Source organism: Malaya genurostris, chromosome 1, assembly GCF_030247185.1.
Source record: "Malaya genurostris strain Urasoe2022 chromosome 1, Malgen_1.1, whole genome shotgun sequence".
In the NCBI taxonomy this organism is placed as follows: domain Eukaryota; kingdom Metazoa; phylum Arthropoda; class Insecta; order Diptera; family Culicidae; genus Malaya; species Malaya genurostris.
The window spans coordinates 4948030-4963158 of NC_080570.1; the positions used below are offsets into that span (position 1 = coordinate 4948030).

At 38.1% G+C, this 15129-nt stretch overlaps 3 protein-coding genes across 5 annotated transcripts in view; 2 read left to right on the forward strand and 1 right to left on the reverse strand.

Moving 5' to 3' along the window:
* The window catches only part of LOC131430785 (DNA-binding protein RFX2), a 52464-nt gene extending 43566 nt beyond the window's left edge, over positions 1-8898 (forward strand). For 2 of the 3 annotated variants that reach the window (XM_058595996.1, XM_058596005.1), the window contains exons 6-10: positions 261-380; positions 4754-5173; positions 5232-5534; positions 5596-6273; positions 6826-8898. In XM_058595996.1, the coding sequence (XP_058451979.1) occupies positions 261-380; positions 4754-5173; positions 5232-5534; positions 5596-6273; positions 6826-6996 (1692 nt within the window). In that variant the 3' untranslated portion in view covers positions 6997-8898. The remainder of the gene's footprint in view (positions 1-260; positions 381-4753; positions 5174-5231; positions 5535-5595; positions 6274-6825) is intronic. The other variant, XM_058596013.1, reaches the window with a different exon arrangement.
* A 46-nt stretch (positions 8899-8944) lies between these two features.
* Positions 8945-10759, reverse strand: LOC131429107 (zinc finger protein 22-like). The gene is made up of 3 exons (XM_058593178.1): positions 10480-10759; positions 10261-10420; positions 8945-9840 (listed from the first exon to the last, which is right to left on the reverse strand). The coding sequence occupies exons 1-3, from the start codon at positions 10518-10520 to the stop codon at positions 9151-9153; spliced, it is 891 nt and encodes a 296-aa protein (XP_058449161.1). The 5' UTR covers positions 10521-10759; the 3' UTR covers positions 8945-9150.
* A 1939-nt stretch (positions 10760-12698) lies between these two features.
* On the forward strand, positions 12699-14299 carry LOC131429186 (electron transfer flavoprotein regulatory factor 1). The gene is made up of 2 exons (XM_058593263.1): positions 12699-12912; positions 12993-14299. The coding sequence occupies exons 1-2, from the start codon at positions 12871-12873 to the stop codon at positions 13197-13199; spliced, it is 249 nt and encodes an 82-aa protein (XP_058449246.1). The 5' UTR covers positions 12699-12870; the 3' UTR covers positions 13200-14299.
* The last annotated feature ends 830 nt before the right edge of the window (positions 14300-15129 follow it).

Sequence of the window (15129 nt, forward strand, 5' to 3'; positions counted from 1 at the left end):
TGAAGGTTTATTTTGTTTATAAATCTCCGTCACAATTTACAGGATGAAGTCAATCAATCAGTCACTTTTTATCTAGCGTTTCTCGATCCTTCTATCGTATCATTCATGGTCATTAAAATACATCGAAAAAACAATAATACGTAGATGCTTTACATACTCGATACTAACAGTTTTGCAAATTCAACATTTTCTTTCCCGTCGCTTCGTTTACTAATCCTGTCCAATTTGACTAACTCGCATGGTTTCAACAAATCAAAAAGGACGTGGCTTCCTATCTTCAATCACACCAGACGTCTCATCATTCTAATTCGACGACACCGACGCCGGACGTGGACTCGGCACCGAATCTCAGTCACGCCACTCGCGTATCACCAGCGACGGTAAGATGTATTGCTATTTATTTGTCACTTTCGATGTAAATTAAGTTTAAGGTTTTCAGTGTTCATCCCAGTCTTAGTTTCACGTTGTATGACTACACAAAATATAATTTGCATGATAAATTTCTTACATTTACGGAATTAACAAGTGGTAAAATGAATTCAGCTAAACTATACGTTTTGTGGAGTTTGTACGTGTTGTTGCGCGCAAGTTGTTCACTTGTTCTTAGTTGTGAAATTTTCTTCAGTTCTTTGATAGCGATACCTGATCAACATTTGATACTTGTTGGAAAATTTTGGTATTTTAATTGCTAACGAGACCAGCATCAGCACTTGCTACGGAAACAGTTTTTGGTTATGAATTTTTTGGGGCTTGATGATCGGGCAGCGGTACAATTTAGTATCATAAAACACTAGAATGAGTAGTCCACATTTAACGCGATGAGATAGCATACTATCCGTAGATTGAAGTTCATGTGGAATTACAATAACAAATCTTTTTACAAACCATCGAATAAACCGCAGAAACTACGCGGCCTCACATTGATAAATTCAATGGCTGTCAATGGGAATCAATGGCTTTCTTATCCCTAAATATTTTCATCATTAATAATAATTGGCATCGCTGGCCATAGATTACATTTAATTCCACTATATAAAATAAAATTACTATTTCATACTCATGTCACGAAATAGTAACAGACACACATACTTGTTTGTTTGTTTGTTTTAGCGACTTTAACCGTTTCTGGTCATTCGCCGCACACACATACTTGTATTTCGTTGTGCTATTTGCAATCTTCATCAGTGTATCAGTTCTAAATCTGTAATCTTTATAATTGGCTTATTTGAGACATCCGTTATTCGTAATGGGTGAACGAATATTCTGAGCATTTCGGATCCATTCATGGTAATCATCAATGATTAGCATGGAATTCACGCTAGAAATAGCCCATTAGAATTCCATGACCTCCAAAGACATCAAGCATCGACTCGCACATTCACAATTTGTTCCTGGAAGCTAATAATATATTCGTGAATGGAAAAATTTCAACGACGGTAATTAGAGACTGTGAGGCTAGAGGATCCAGATTCTGGAAATCTGGTACAGTCCGAGTTGAAACCGAAATTTTCAAATTGTCACCAGACAAAAAAAATCGTTTCAACATCATATATAACTGACGAAATAATTGCAAACGAAAAAACAGCATACATTGAGCACGGTGAGCAGATCAGTGTATTCCATGTCGTTGTAGGATCAATTCTAATCATTTCTTAATTTTACCATTTCTAGTAGATTTTGCAAATAAGTTACTTTTTCGTGTGTAAAAATTGGTATGCCAAAACCCTTGTAATGCTTTTAACATCTACAAATATAACACAACGTAACACACAAAATTTACAAAAGAGTAACAGATGTAACTCCTCGTACTGCTTGTATCTTTTGAAAATACATGTAACGATTTGTAACACCTAAAACTTGCAAAAAAGTAACGCTTTTTAACACCTATAACTTACAAAAAAGTAACACGTGTAACGCTTCGTAACGCCTATAACTTACAAAAAAGTAACGCTTCGTAACGCCTATAACTTACAAAAAAGTAACGCTTCGTAACGCCTATAACTTACAAAAATGTAACGCTTCGTAACGCCTATAACTTACAAAAAAGTAACGCCTGTAACGCTTCGTAACGCCTAAACTTACAAAAAAGTAACGCATGTAACGCCTATAACTTCCTAAGAAATAATGCATGTAACGCTTCGTAACGCCTGACACATACAAAAAAGTAAAATATGTAACGCTTCGTAACGCTTATAACTTACAAAAAAGTAACTCGTGTAACGCTTCCTTACGCCTATAACTTAAAAAAAAGTAACTCATGTAACGCTTCGTAACGCCTATAACTTACAAAAAAGTAACGCTTCGTAACGCCTATAACTTACAAAAAAGTAACGCCTATAACTTACAAAAAAGTAACGCCTGTAACGCTTCGTAACGCCTAAACTTGCAAAAAAGTAACGCATGTAACGCTTATAACTTACTAAGAAATAATGCATGTAACGCTTCGTAACGCCTGACACATACAAAAAAGTAAAATATGTAACGCTTCGTAACGCTTATAACTTACAAAAAAGTAACTCATGTAACATTTCCTTACGCCTATAACTTTAAAAAAAGTAACTCATGTAACGCTTCGTAACGCCTATAACTTACAAAAAAGTAACGCCTATAACTTACAAAAAAGTAACGCCTGTAACGCTTCGTAACGCCTAAACTTGCAAAAAAGTAACGCTTATAACTTACTAAGAAATAATGCATGTAACGCTTCGTAACGCCTGACACATACAAAAAAGTGAAATATGTAACGCTTCGTAACGCTTATAACTTACAAAAAAGTAACTCATGTAACACTTCGTAACGCCTATAACTTCCTTAAAAGTAGCGCATCGTTACTTGTTTACCGCATCTAACCCTTACAACTGTTTTTAACATTCATAATTTCCACAAAATAACTCGTATGATTTGTAACCCTCAATTTAAGAAAATTATCTTATGTAATGCTTTCTAGCTCCTTTAACTTAACGTAACGCTTCCCATCTCACGACAATATCGAGTGAAACGCTTCGTCAAATGGAATATTTTCCTTTATGGGAACGGGTATAGAGGGATGGGTAAATAAGTCGATGCCTTCCACGCAATTCACCTGGGTTCGAATCCCAACCCCGTAAATTTATAAATATAATAAATCTCGTATTGCACTTTCAAGTGCTATGTTGAAAGCGCACTAAGGGAGATCACTTGACAGGTAGTATTGAGTAGAGTTATGCGTCATAATGTTACGTTATATTTTTTTTAATATTCGTACACTCATCAAGTTGATTGTTAATAAAAAACGCATTGTAATCTTTTTTTCATGTTGCTAGAAACGACGTGTGAAAAGATTAAATTAATTGTTAATTTCAAAATATTTAAATATTAAAAACTGAAACATTCTGTAGCTCTCGTAGTGTTTTAATTTTTAAAATATCAACAATTCAAAAAGTTGTGCTGCACACTTAAATTTTTTAGCTGAGTCTCGGCAAAGAAATGCCGAGATTCGCACAGCCGAGTAATCAGCAATCATCTCGGCAAAACTAAAATTACTGAGCGTCTCGGCACCCTCAAATTTGACAAACGTCAAATATTGCCGAAATCGTCAGCATAAGATTTACTGTTTGCTCAGTGAAATGTTCACTAAATATTCGGCAATCCAATAAAACGAAAAAATGAAAAAAATAAATTACCAAATCATCAGTAATTAAAAATCTAGTCAATTAATTTTGTTTGTATTTTCTCAACATTATAAACACGCCATTCAGGATAAAAAATTCATTTTATTAAAACTTAAAGGAGGCTTACAAATTTGTTGCCAGTAGTGCTTAAAGCCTACCTGAAAACATGTAGCATAAATAAAAAGCGGCGTTTCTAGATGCGGCCACCTTGAGTCGAGCTGGAAATATGAAAATAAAAATATATATTGATTTTTGGCTTACAAAAATGTTCAATATTTAATGATGCATATACGGTGTTGTTCAAAAAATAAACTTACTTTGATCTATTGAATTATTCCATGCATTGGGTTATTTTTTCGCATATCCCCTAAAGTTTTGTCTCGAGGACGCTTTGAGCCTCGTGTTGGGTGTTTTTCCCTTATAATCGCGAGTGCTCTGATAAAGTCGCGTTTTATAAAGCGAAACATGTCACTATATTGATTCAATTTTTTTACTTGCAAGTGGTTTCACGCTTCTTCGAAGATTATCCATTTTTTCACTAGAGAATTTCATTAGAAAATAATCGCACAATGCGAAGCGAAAATGTAACGCGGCAATAAATGACAGCTGTTGTGCTGAATCTCGGCAACAGCTAGCGCATATTCCGAAATCTCGGCAAACGTCTCTGCTGATGTCGGCATATCTGTTGTTTACTGATAAATTCAGCAAGCAATTATGCCAAATTTCGGCAAAGTGAAGCATTTTACCGAAATATCAGTGAATGCATTTAACGAAGTTCAGAAACATGCGTATTGATTACTGAGCAATCAGCAAATTTACGTGTTGCTGATCAGTTTCGGCATTTTATTATGCCGAGCTCAAGAAATGGTTTTAAGTGTGTGGGTTACCAAGCCAACGATACTCGGACGCGCGTTGGTGTTGTCTATTGGTACACATACGTGGTTACCGTCGGCTTCGAAGGTTGTCTAGGTTATTTCTGGTGGATGTTGTTATTGTTGACGGTACCGAAGTCAACTGCTCTTTTCGTAACCCAGAGCAATTGAACAACTTGTTGATTTGTCACAAACATCCTCTAATCTACGTGTACATTCCATATCCAACAGGTCGCTTGGCTCGTGGAGAACTACGAAAACGCCGAAGGAGTCAGTCTGCCCAGATCTACGCTGTACAATCACTACATGCGCCACTGCAACGAGAACAAGCTGGACGCGGTTAACGCTGCTAGTTTTGGAAAGTTGATTCGATCGGTGTTCACCGGATTGCGTACACGTCGATTGGGTACTCGTGGTAACAGCAAGTATCACTACTACGGAATTCGGATCAAACCTGGTTCCGTGCTGAACAACACGATGGATGACGGTAAACCTATGAATGCTAGTCACATGAATAATAATAATAGTAACAGTCACAATCATAACACTATGGTTGGAGCCGGTAACGGTGGAGGTGGAGGTCATGCTATGAATCACCGCGGAACGAAAAAAGGAATAATGAAAAACGAAATTCCTGAATCGTGTGCGCAGGTTAGGATTTTTCGAAGTAATTCTTATTTGTAAGAAAACTGAACATTTTATCTTGCAGTATTTGGGCGACGCAAGTAGTGCCATTCCGCAGTTTCCGGTTATTAGTCTTAACCATCCGTTACCAGAGGAAATCACTCTTGAAGATGTCGACACATTGCGGTCAATCTACCGAGAGCACTGTGAAGCCTTCCTAGATGCTATCCTGAATCTTGATTTCAACACAATCGAGTCTTTGTGGCGCGAATTTTGGCGAGCGGAAAACAACAACAACGGTGACGAGTGTGAGGAGGAGAAGTACCTTAGCAAGTCCAAGCTTTACGTACTGACACAGTGTGCGGCCATTCAGGACTTCATCAAACAGGTTTGTCCAACGAACGTAACCGATTTTGAAACAAATTCAAATACCTTCTCCTTTCAAACAGGTTGATTTCATGTTTTATCAGAACATGGTCGAAGTGTTGATTCCGGATGTCTTGCGTCCGATTCCGACTGGATTGACGCAGGCTATTCGTAATTTTGCTAAAAACCTGGAAAATTGGCTTTCTTCAGCGATGAGCGGTTGCCCGGAACAAATTGTAACCATTAAACTATCAGCTGTGGCAGCGTTCGGGCAGACTTTGCGGCGATACACATCACTGAACCATCTGGCCCAGGCTGCCCGAGCTGTTCTCCAGAACAGCACTCAGATTGCCCAAATGCTCAATGATTTGAACCGTGTTGACTTTCGGAATGTGCAGGAGCAGGCCTCCTGGATCTGCCAGTGTGACACAGTCACCGTTCAGCGCCTCGAGAACGACTTCAAGGCGGCTCTGCAGCAGCAGAATACACTGGAACAGTGGGCTAGCTGGTTGCGGGCGGTGGTAGACGATGCACTGGAGGAGTACCGCGGAAAGCCTTCTTTCGTCAGTGCTGCACGCCAGTTTTTGCTCAAGTGGAGCTTCTACAGCTCGATGGTTATTCGGGACCTGACACTCCGTTCGGCTGGCAGTTTCGGTAGTTTTCACCTGATTCGGTTGCTGTACGATGAATACATGTTCTTCATTATCGAGCACAAAGTGGCGGAGGCAACGCAAACTACTCCGATTGCCGTGATGGGTGAGGTAAGTTCGTATTGGAAGAAGACGGGAAGCATATCATTTGTTTGTTCTGAGCATGTTCTTGCTAGGTTGTAAGGAAGCTTAAAAACTTAAAGGATTCATGTCTGGAGAATCTCTCTGCCAGCCAAGAACGGTGACTTTTTTCTTATCTGAATACGTTTATAAGTGTTTAAAACGGTGTCTTCGTTTAAAGTAACAACAATATTTCAGAGAAATATTTGGTTTTCAACGTGGGTCTAATAATACGGCCAGGGACTGTAGTATTATCGATAATAAGGACCATAATAATGATAACCACGAACGCTTACGCCACAATGATAACAAGCGGTTAGTAGCGAAATCACTTCACACTGGTGTACAACTTGGTTAAGCTACTGGTTGGAGTGTTTGATGTTCGCTCTGTAGCACTTCACAGATGTCACTTTCCATTGCAATGTTTTCCGCTTCGCAACGAAAATGATCTTGCTTCATGAACCCATTTATTTGTGACGCATTTCAAACTAGAATCAAAACCGTATGGCCTCAAAAAATCCCTGATTTTTATAATCTTTTCAGAAGGATCACGCTCGTCAACAGCAGCATGGCCATCTGCAACAACATCAGCAACAAAACTCACATGCCAATCAGCAGCAGCAACCGGAGGACATGAGCAGCATGCTTTACACGTCCGATTTCGAGGTGGTCAACGTTAAGCTTGAACCGAGTGCGAAGCGTATGCGCAGTTAGTCAATCATATCCTGCCATCCGGATGTTGGACAGTATCCGCACCGTCAACAAGAACGACAACTACAACAACAGCAGCAGCAACAACAGCAGCATCTGTTGTTCCACCAGCAAGCATCGTCTGGATCGCAGCGCGTCCATAACACCTGGTACTTGGCTCCCTCACAGTCGTCGTCACCCACCTCCAACTATAGCGGAAGTGCTGGTAGCGGAGATGGGGAATCGGCTTCGTTTGGCTCATTCTACTGTGGCCACTGACTAATTAATTGTAATATAGTTTTTAATTTATGTAAGCTAGTCGTGTGCAACAGTTAGCGTAGTTACGCTGAACAATTTATTTGTTTGTCTAATGTTAGGTTTTTTTCTTTTGTTTTCGTGTGTCCTTTCAGTTGAGTTTTATCTGTTGCTTGCTATTGTTTCCTTAGTATTTATATTTTCTCTCGAAGCAACATTCGAGTTATCTGATCGAGAAATAATTTCGTATTAGTTGTAAATAGTTATATTAGAAACTAACTCTAAAAATTCATTTTTGAGTTGCTTCTAATGCGCTCAAGAAAGAGGGCGGAAAAAGGAATTATTCTTAGTATTTAAGAAAAGTCTATTTTCCGTGTTTTCCTGTGCTAAAGCTATAAATTTACAAAAGATTGAACTTTCCGTGGGATAAAGCTTCTGTACAACAAAAGAACTAATATATGTGTAAGCTACTATTAGAACGCTAATAATCAAAAATTGTACACCTAACTAAAAATGAGTTATTTTCACTCGCAAACTTATCACTGTGTAGTCGTGTGTGCTGCGATGAGTAATATTGTGAATGCAACAGTAGACGCACAAACGCATCGTTCAAACGGAACGAAAACCTGTGACGTGCAATATTGAAATAAATGTAAAAAAAATTGTAATGAAACATAGAGAAAAAAAACCAAAGTCATACCGCCATACGAATTGGTAACAGCATGAAGCAGTGTGCTCGCTACAAATTATTGGAGACACGAACTACACAATTGATCAGTTTTATTCATATTTCTAGCTTTAAGTGAAATGCAAGTATTGAAACCAAAAAAAAATTATATACGAAAGAACAGAGTTGCAGTAAATATTGACAGAATAAGCTTGATAAATAGAGAAAAAAAAAACGATAAGATAAATGTATGTGCCTGTGGAGAGATCAATTATAACAAATTCTCACAAATATAGCAAACCACTTGCTAACGGTTAGTTGCAGTGTTGAAATTCAACGAACATAATACCGGACTGGAAATGCTAGTCGTAGTTTAATTTAAAACATTATGTTCTTTTAGCCTCAGAGTCGAGAATCATTCCGCACCAATATGCCATTATTTGAGCAAGCGAGCATCCGCTCATCATAGATCGATAGTCTTATTTTCGCCATAAAAGCTTAAGCCATTTTAGATTTTACGAATCACGTCAGAACACAACACCCATCAATTAGTTGTTGAAACGCACAGTTGCTCACCACATAAACAATTAACAAAGTAATGGTTAAACAAACAAACAAACAAAAAAAGCGCCCTTTGTTCGAGAATGGGTCAAACGATTGGAATTGTGATTAATAGAAATGTGACAAACAACAAAAAATACAAAAATGTGTCTATTTTTCCCGGCGATCATTTGTATTTTGGCACTGGGAGGATAAATAAATCGCCCCAGCGTCCGAAGCGTTGTCTACATCCGAAGATGGAGTTTATAGGTACTTGTAGTTTTCTATTATCTGAATGTGGCATCGTGACAGTGAACACTTCCATCATCTAGTCGATGGGGAAATGTAGATAAAGTTGTATGACAAAGAAAAAATAAATAAAAAGAAGTCACCAAGCAAACATGAAAGTCTACATAACTAGCCGATAACAGTGCGAAAGTAAAATAGAGTGAGTTGAAAGTACATTATCTGAGTTTGATTTGAAAGCCGAAAAGACTCTCTGTGGTTTTTATTTATTGTGCTTTATTTACCTATTTCTTATATAAAATAAATCACATCAAAATACTCAAGCAATTGGAATTCGTCCATCTAAAATTACCATTAGAAAACTTGTACCATGAAATGATGCACCACGCGGATAGGTACTGCGGACCAATGAACACTTGTGCTTCCACTTCGTCACCATGAATCGTAAATTTCCAAGGATGCTCTCCAGGCTAATACTGCAGCAGATGGACCGTGTTGGCGTGGCGACGCAACGTGGCTTTGTGCTTGAACTGCGACAGACACTCCTGACATTGGTATGGGAAGTCCTCCGCATGAATCTTGATATGTTCCACCCAGTAAGCTTGCTCCTGGAAGCTTTCCGCACAGACACGACAGCGATACTTGGTAAAGGTAAAACAGGTTCGATTTCGGGTATGTCTCGCCAGCGAGGGTGCGTGTTGGAACTGCTCTAGGCAATTCGGGCACTGATGAGGCCGGTTATGCATTCGGGCATGCTCCGCAAGCCCGACAGTCGTTTTGAATGATTTTGGACAGTAGCGACATTTGTGCTTTCCGCTGCTTCCATTCAGAAACGGTTTAAAGACTTTCACACGTGATCGTTTTATGGTGCTACCTAGCACACTTATTGTTTTGGTTTCATTAGTCGATCCTTCAGTTTGGCTAATTTGGCGATCGTGCTGCGAATCTTCGACAGTTTTTCCTCCGATAGGTGGTGAGGAACGCAGTAGATCAGTTTTATCGTTTGTTTGGTTTGCTTTACCGACTGATTCCGTCTCGCCTAGCTTTGATTTGATCAGCTCATCAACGCGCATTGCCTGCGATCGAAACCGATAGAATTCTACCAATGCTCTTTGGCAACACTCGCAAATAGTACAATCCGGTTCGTCCACTAGCGAGAGCTGTAAAACAAAGAACATATTATGTTATCCTCACATTTTGCCCCAACCGACAAAGGCGACAAAAACACGGAGAGACATAAATTTAGAAGAAGTGGTAAAAAATGACACCAAAAATAGTCTGTTTAGAGTGATTAAATAAAAAGTCATATCTTACGAACGATTTTTTCAACATTTAGAGAATATTGGCAAACATACGTTATTTCATTATATTCGAAATCTTTTCCGCTGTGCTGTAGGCTCAATTCATTTCTTCGTTAAGATAACACTACCACTAATAGTCATTAAACAGTCTCAAGTCGATAAGAAATTCAACGAAACATGCTTCACAAGTTTAAGCAGTAGTGATGAAAAGTGTCATCATCTCCTATTTTTCGTGGCGATTGTCGTGCGTGAGTCAATAGAGCCTGACGTAATCCTTACCTTCACATTGGTACATTCGTAAATCAACTGTATCAGTTGAGCGTTACTATTCCCGGCCTTTCCAGCCGCAGTACCATTGGCCTCTCTAGTTGCCGATCCTAACGCTAGCAGGTTGTCTTTGGACAAGCAAAGCCGGCAGTAGGAAGCTCTTTCCGAAGGTCTACAAATACAAGCAAAACAATAAATAACTTTTTCATTACCCTGACACTTCGAACCTACAATTCTAATTTGCCCAGCAAAACAACACCATTCAGGAACATTTTCTCCAATTAGATTACGGCGAAACTTTCTAGAAGATTAGAAACCAGAAGACACAACCGATCTTGTACGCAAGTAGAAACAGACGATCGCTATGACTACGAAACCACCAGCACCGTTGCTTTGTTGATTGTCTAGTATTTATTTCTTACTCGCCCTTTGGCCGCTGACGCTTGTGTTTGTTCCCATCATATACAGAGACATACGGCAGGCTGTTTTTTTAAATGTTTGTATACAAGCAAGCGTACCCCTGCGCAACGGTAAACTGCGTCCCCCTCTACGAGCATCATCGCTAGAACCATTACTCTAAACAGCTGTGTTAGCAAACGACCGAGAAACGAGTGGTGCACGACCCATGAGCACATCATTTAATAATTCATTTTGTCATAAAACAAATATTCGGATCGTTCAGACAAAATTTACCCATTCTGAATGGTTTGAAACTCGAGAACTGTAGAAAATTTTTGTTCAAGACGAGGTTGAAAGATATCAAAAGTGCACTCTAAAATTGCTTAGAAAGAAAAGTTGATATATTTTTTTAATTATAGTCGTTGAAGCTCTATACGTTACGTAGAGTTTTGATGCATATCTGAGTCAGTACCTAAGTAAAGGTGTTATGTAATATTGATTTATATTTGACCGAGTAATTAATGTTAATTTTGTACCAAATTTTCTACAGCTGAACGTTCGGTAATTAGTTCGGTAATTGAATTGATTGCCGATCGGTCGATAATAAAAAATTTGCGGAATTGTCAAACAACTACCGTAAACTGTAAACCAAATGGATCTAACGAAAAGTCCGGTATTTTTTTTTTTGTTCGTTTTGTTTTGGGTAAAATTCTGAATTTGAATGGATTTTTTTATCTAAAAAACAACACAAATTTTCAACTTACTTTGTCGGCCTTGGATGTTTTGTACTAAAACGAGTGAAGAGAATTCGAAACAGTTGTGGCTACGGTTTCATTGCACTATATATCCTCGAAAAAGAACGTAGAGAAAAATGCGACTTCATGTGACGGTTGATCGGAATTATAAGCGTCTTGCACAATCCGTCGTTATATGTGTTGTGAAGCGTTACATGTGTTACTTTTTGTATAGTATAGTTGATACAAAACGTTACATGCGTTATTTTTTTTAAGTCAATGGTGTTATAAGAAGGCGTTACATGTGTTACTTTTTGTGTGTTTGTTAGATAAGTTACTTTTTAGGTAATTATAAGTTTTACGATACGTTACATGCATTACCTTTTTGTAAGTTATAAGTGTTAAGGAGCGTTACATGCATAACTTTTTTGTTAGACAAATATGTTATAATGTGTTACATGCGTTACTTTTTTGTAAGTTATAGATGTTATTAAACTTTACTTGCATTACTCTTCTTGTAAATATATGGTGTTACAAATCGTTACAAGTGTTATGTTTTTGTTACTCATATGTGTTACGAAGCGTTACATGAGTTACTTTTTAGTTAATTATAAGTGTTACGATGCGCTTTATGCATTTAGATATTACGCAGCCCTTTTTATAAGTGGTAATCATGGGGAAATCAATTCTTAAAAATTGCAAGATTTTTTTCAAAACAACAAATTCATTTATACCAACGAAAAAAAAACGTCTTATTTTAAAGAATTATAGTTATAAGCAATACATCAATCTTTACTACTATCTTGCGCATCTTCTTTGATTAGTATTGATGGCAGCCTTCACACGAGACAATGTTATTGTCGATACAAGGAGAGCTGACGATACTTTTGATCGTGTAATGGAAATTTCACCGGATTAACGAAAATATTATCGAAAAACTTCTCATCAATCCGAACTGCTTAATATGTTAATTAAACTCTTCTTTCGTTATTTGAAGCGACGAATGCAAGATTAAATGCTCTAATTACTTGATTTTTCGAAAAATTAATGGTATTGACGGTCCACGCAAATCTGATGGTTATTTATTAACGAGACAGCTAACACCGGTTGCCAGTCAAGTTTCAAGACCATTTAGAATATGTGTTAAATTCACAACGACTAAATACGCTATATACATTTTAGAACGAGTCAGTAAAAGCTTTGAATATGTGCCAACATATTATCATATTATGCCATAATCAACGACATTAGATTCGTTGGTAGAGCGGCAATATTCAACTGACAACAGGGTAGCTCAAAAAAATTATGATATTCAATTATTTGCGTATCACTTCATATCAACAGCATTTGTTTTAATTTAAACTGTCTTAGACGAAAATACTCAATATTTCAATCGCGGAAAACCGAAACAGCTACAGACAAACAAGTGATCAAAGAGATAATGCAAAGTTGAAAACAATCTTCGTATCAATCTGCAATCGACGGTGCGATGTCCAACAGCAGAAGACGTGTGCTGGATCTCTACAAGCGGGTATTTTCAATTAGCACTTTTTTACTGGTGCCTTCCTTAATCAACCTGTTGCGTGGTAGTAAATTGTGCTCCACTTTTAGCTGCAGTATCTCGGTCGAGAGTACCCCGGTGGGGCGGACAAGTTTCGACAGAAATGCTACAATGCCTTCAAGCGACAGAGCACCGAGACAAACCCGGAGAAAATTGAGAAGGCGATCGGCTTGGGCGAGTACGTGATCAAGGAAATCGAAGCGTTGTACAGTTTGCGCAAATATCGGGCTATGAAAAAGCGATACTACGATAACTGATGCTGATTAGTTCAGTTGTGATGGAACATGGAATTGTTTCTATATAGAATTTTGTTACTAGATCTTATGAATAGTTGAATAATGTTATGTAATCCCAATAAACATATGTTTTTTTGTTTCAAATTATAAACTACACTACTATTGTGCAAACAGGCACTGTGATTCCGCAAACATATTCTTGTTTTTAATGTTGGAATACAGGGTCCGGCACTCGAAGTGTAACCAACTTCAGACCGCTCGCGCAGCTGACGCACGGGCATCAGCTCTCTAGAAATTTGCTAAATGACAGTTCGGAGTTGTATTGTTTACAAGCGCAAGAAAGCATTTTGCCAAAAGTGAACGCGAAAAAAAAAATCTTGACTTGAGAGAGCGAAGGAGTTACTTCGTTTGGCCGAAAGCGGTCAATTTCCGAACATTGTATTTTCTGACGAGAAAATTTTTCCAATTGAGCAATTCGTAAACTCTCAAAATGATAGGGTTTACTTGACCGACCGTTCAAGTCATCGATTGGCCACCAGAAGGCAGCACCCGCAACAGATAATGGTTTGGGCCGCTGTAACCGCAGATGGGCGCTCTCCAATCGTTTTCATCGAGCCTGGCGTCAAGGTAAATGCGACATATTATCGGGAAAGTATTCTGGAGGTTGCTTTGAAGCCGTGGGCAGACAAACATTTCGGTGGCAGACCATGGACGTTTCAGCAGGACTCGGCACCGTCTCACAAAGCTCGAGTGAACCAAGAATGGCTGAAAAACAACGTTCCGAACTTCATCACGTCCACACAATGGCTCTCGAATTCACCAGATGCGAATCCAATGGATTATTCTCTTTGGGCCATTTTGGAGAGCAAAGTCCGAACTAAAAGATACACCAGTCTCGAGGCGCTGAAAAAAGTTATTGTCCGCGAGTGGGCCTAAATACCTGCAAGTCACATTCGGCAACTTGCGATTCGTTTTTTGACCGTCTCAAGGCCATAGTCAAGGCAAAAGGTGGTCATATCGAGCAAAAGTGAATTGATTCTCAATTTTGTATTATTTTTACACATTTTGTACTTTGAATTAAGTAAAAGTAATTTTCCAAACTGAATTTATGGCCTTTTTAATTGGTTACACTTCGAGTGCCGGACCCTGTACATTCAAATTCTAAAAAGTCAACATAGGAAAGTGATTAAAGCATTGCTGGGATTAGTCAATTTTATTTTGATTTTCGGAACTCTTACAACCTACTGGGCCAGTATTATGAATCTCGAAACGATCGTTTTTTTTTGTACGAGCGCTTGGTTCGCGATTCGACTTGGTTGCATAATACCACCTCAGGTTAGAAATATTTATACGTTTTATTTCAAGGTAACAATTTCCTGTGACGACAACACCGCCGTTAAAAAATCCCTATCGAGAGACAAATTCAATTCATATATTGACAATATTGATAATAACGTAATTGCATGTTCTCTACTCTAATGAATATAAAATCCAGCGTGAATTTAGACTTACGTTTAGTGTCCTTCTTTATGTTTATCTCATAAACCGGTAAGAGATATGCTATAAGATTGATTATATTTTAGGTTAGGTTTAGAACTATCAGTTTGTCGATGTCTTATTCACCCCAAGTTTGGTGTTTATCTTGGTTTGCTTTATTTCACAGGTTGTTTTTTAAACTATTCAAAGAGCAGGTAGGTAACTAAAACTGATTCGTTTAGAAATTGGACCTTATTACCGGTATCACTACACGGCGAAAACCAAGTGAAGTGATTGTGACCCTTATTATGGGTATCACTTCACGGTAGAAATGAAGTAAAGTGAATGTAGGTCCTTATTACGGAAATCGCTTCTGAGAAAATAGTAATTACTCAGATGACCTTGTTATTATTACGAACATCACATCAAAAAAATTTTGTTGGAAAAATGTTTTTTTTTTCGCTAAAGTGATTAC

Bases quoted from the DNA above. Each gene is read 5' to 3' on its own strand.
- LOC131429107 (XM_058593178.1), bottom strand. From the start codon at position 10,520: ATGTTCCTGAATGGTGTTGTTTTGCTGGGCAAATTAGAATT. The intron at 10,421-10,479 runs GTAGGTTCGAAG...TTGTATTTGTAG, and splicing joins TTGCTGGGCAAATTAGAATT to ACCTTCGGAAAGAGCTTCCT. The intron at 9,841-10,260 runs GTAAGGATTACG...TTTGTTTTACAG, and splicing joins ACGAATGTACCAATGTGAAG to CTCTCGCTAGTGGACGAACC.
- LOC131429186 (XM_058593263.1), top strand. From the start codon at position 12,871: ATGTCCAACAGCAGAAGACGTGTGCTGGATCTCTACAAGCGG. The intron at 12,913-12,992 runs GTATTTTCAATT...CTCCACTTTTAG, and splicing joins TGCTGGATCTCTACAAGCGG to CTGCAGTATCTCGGTCGAGA.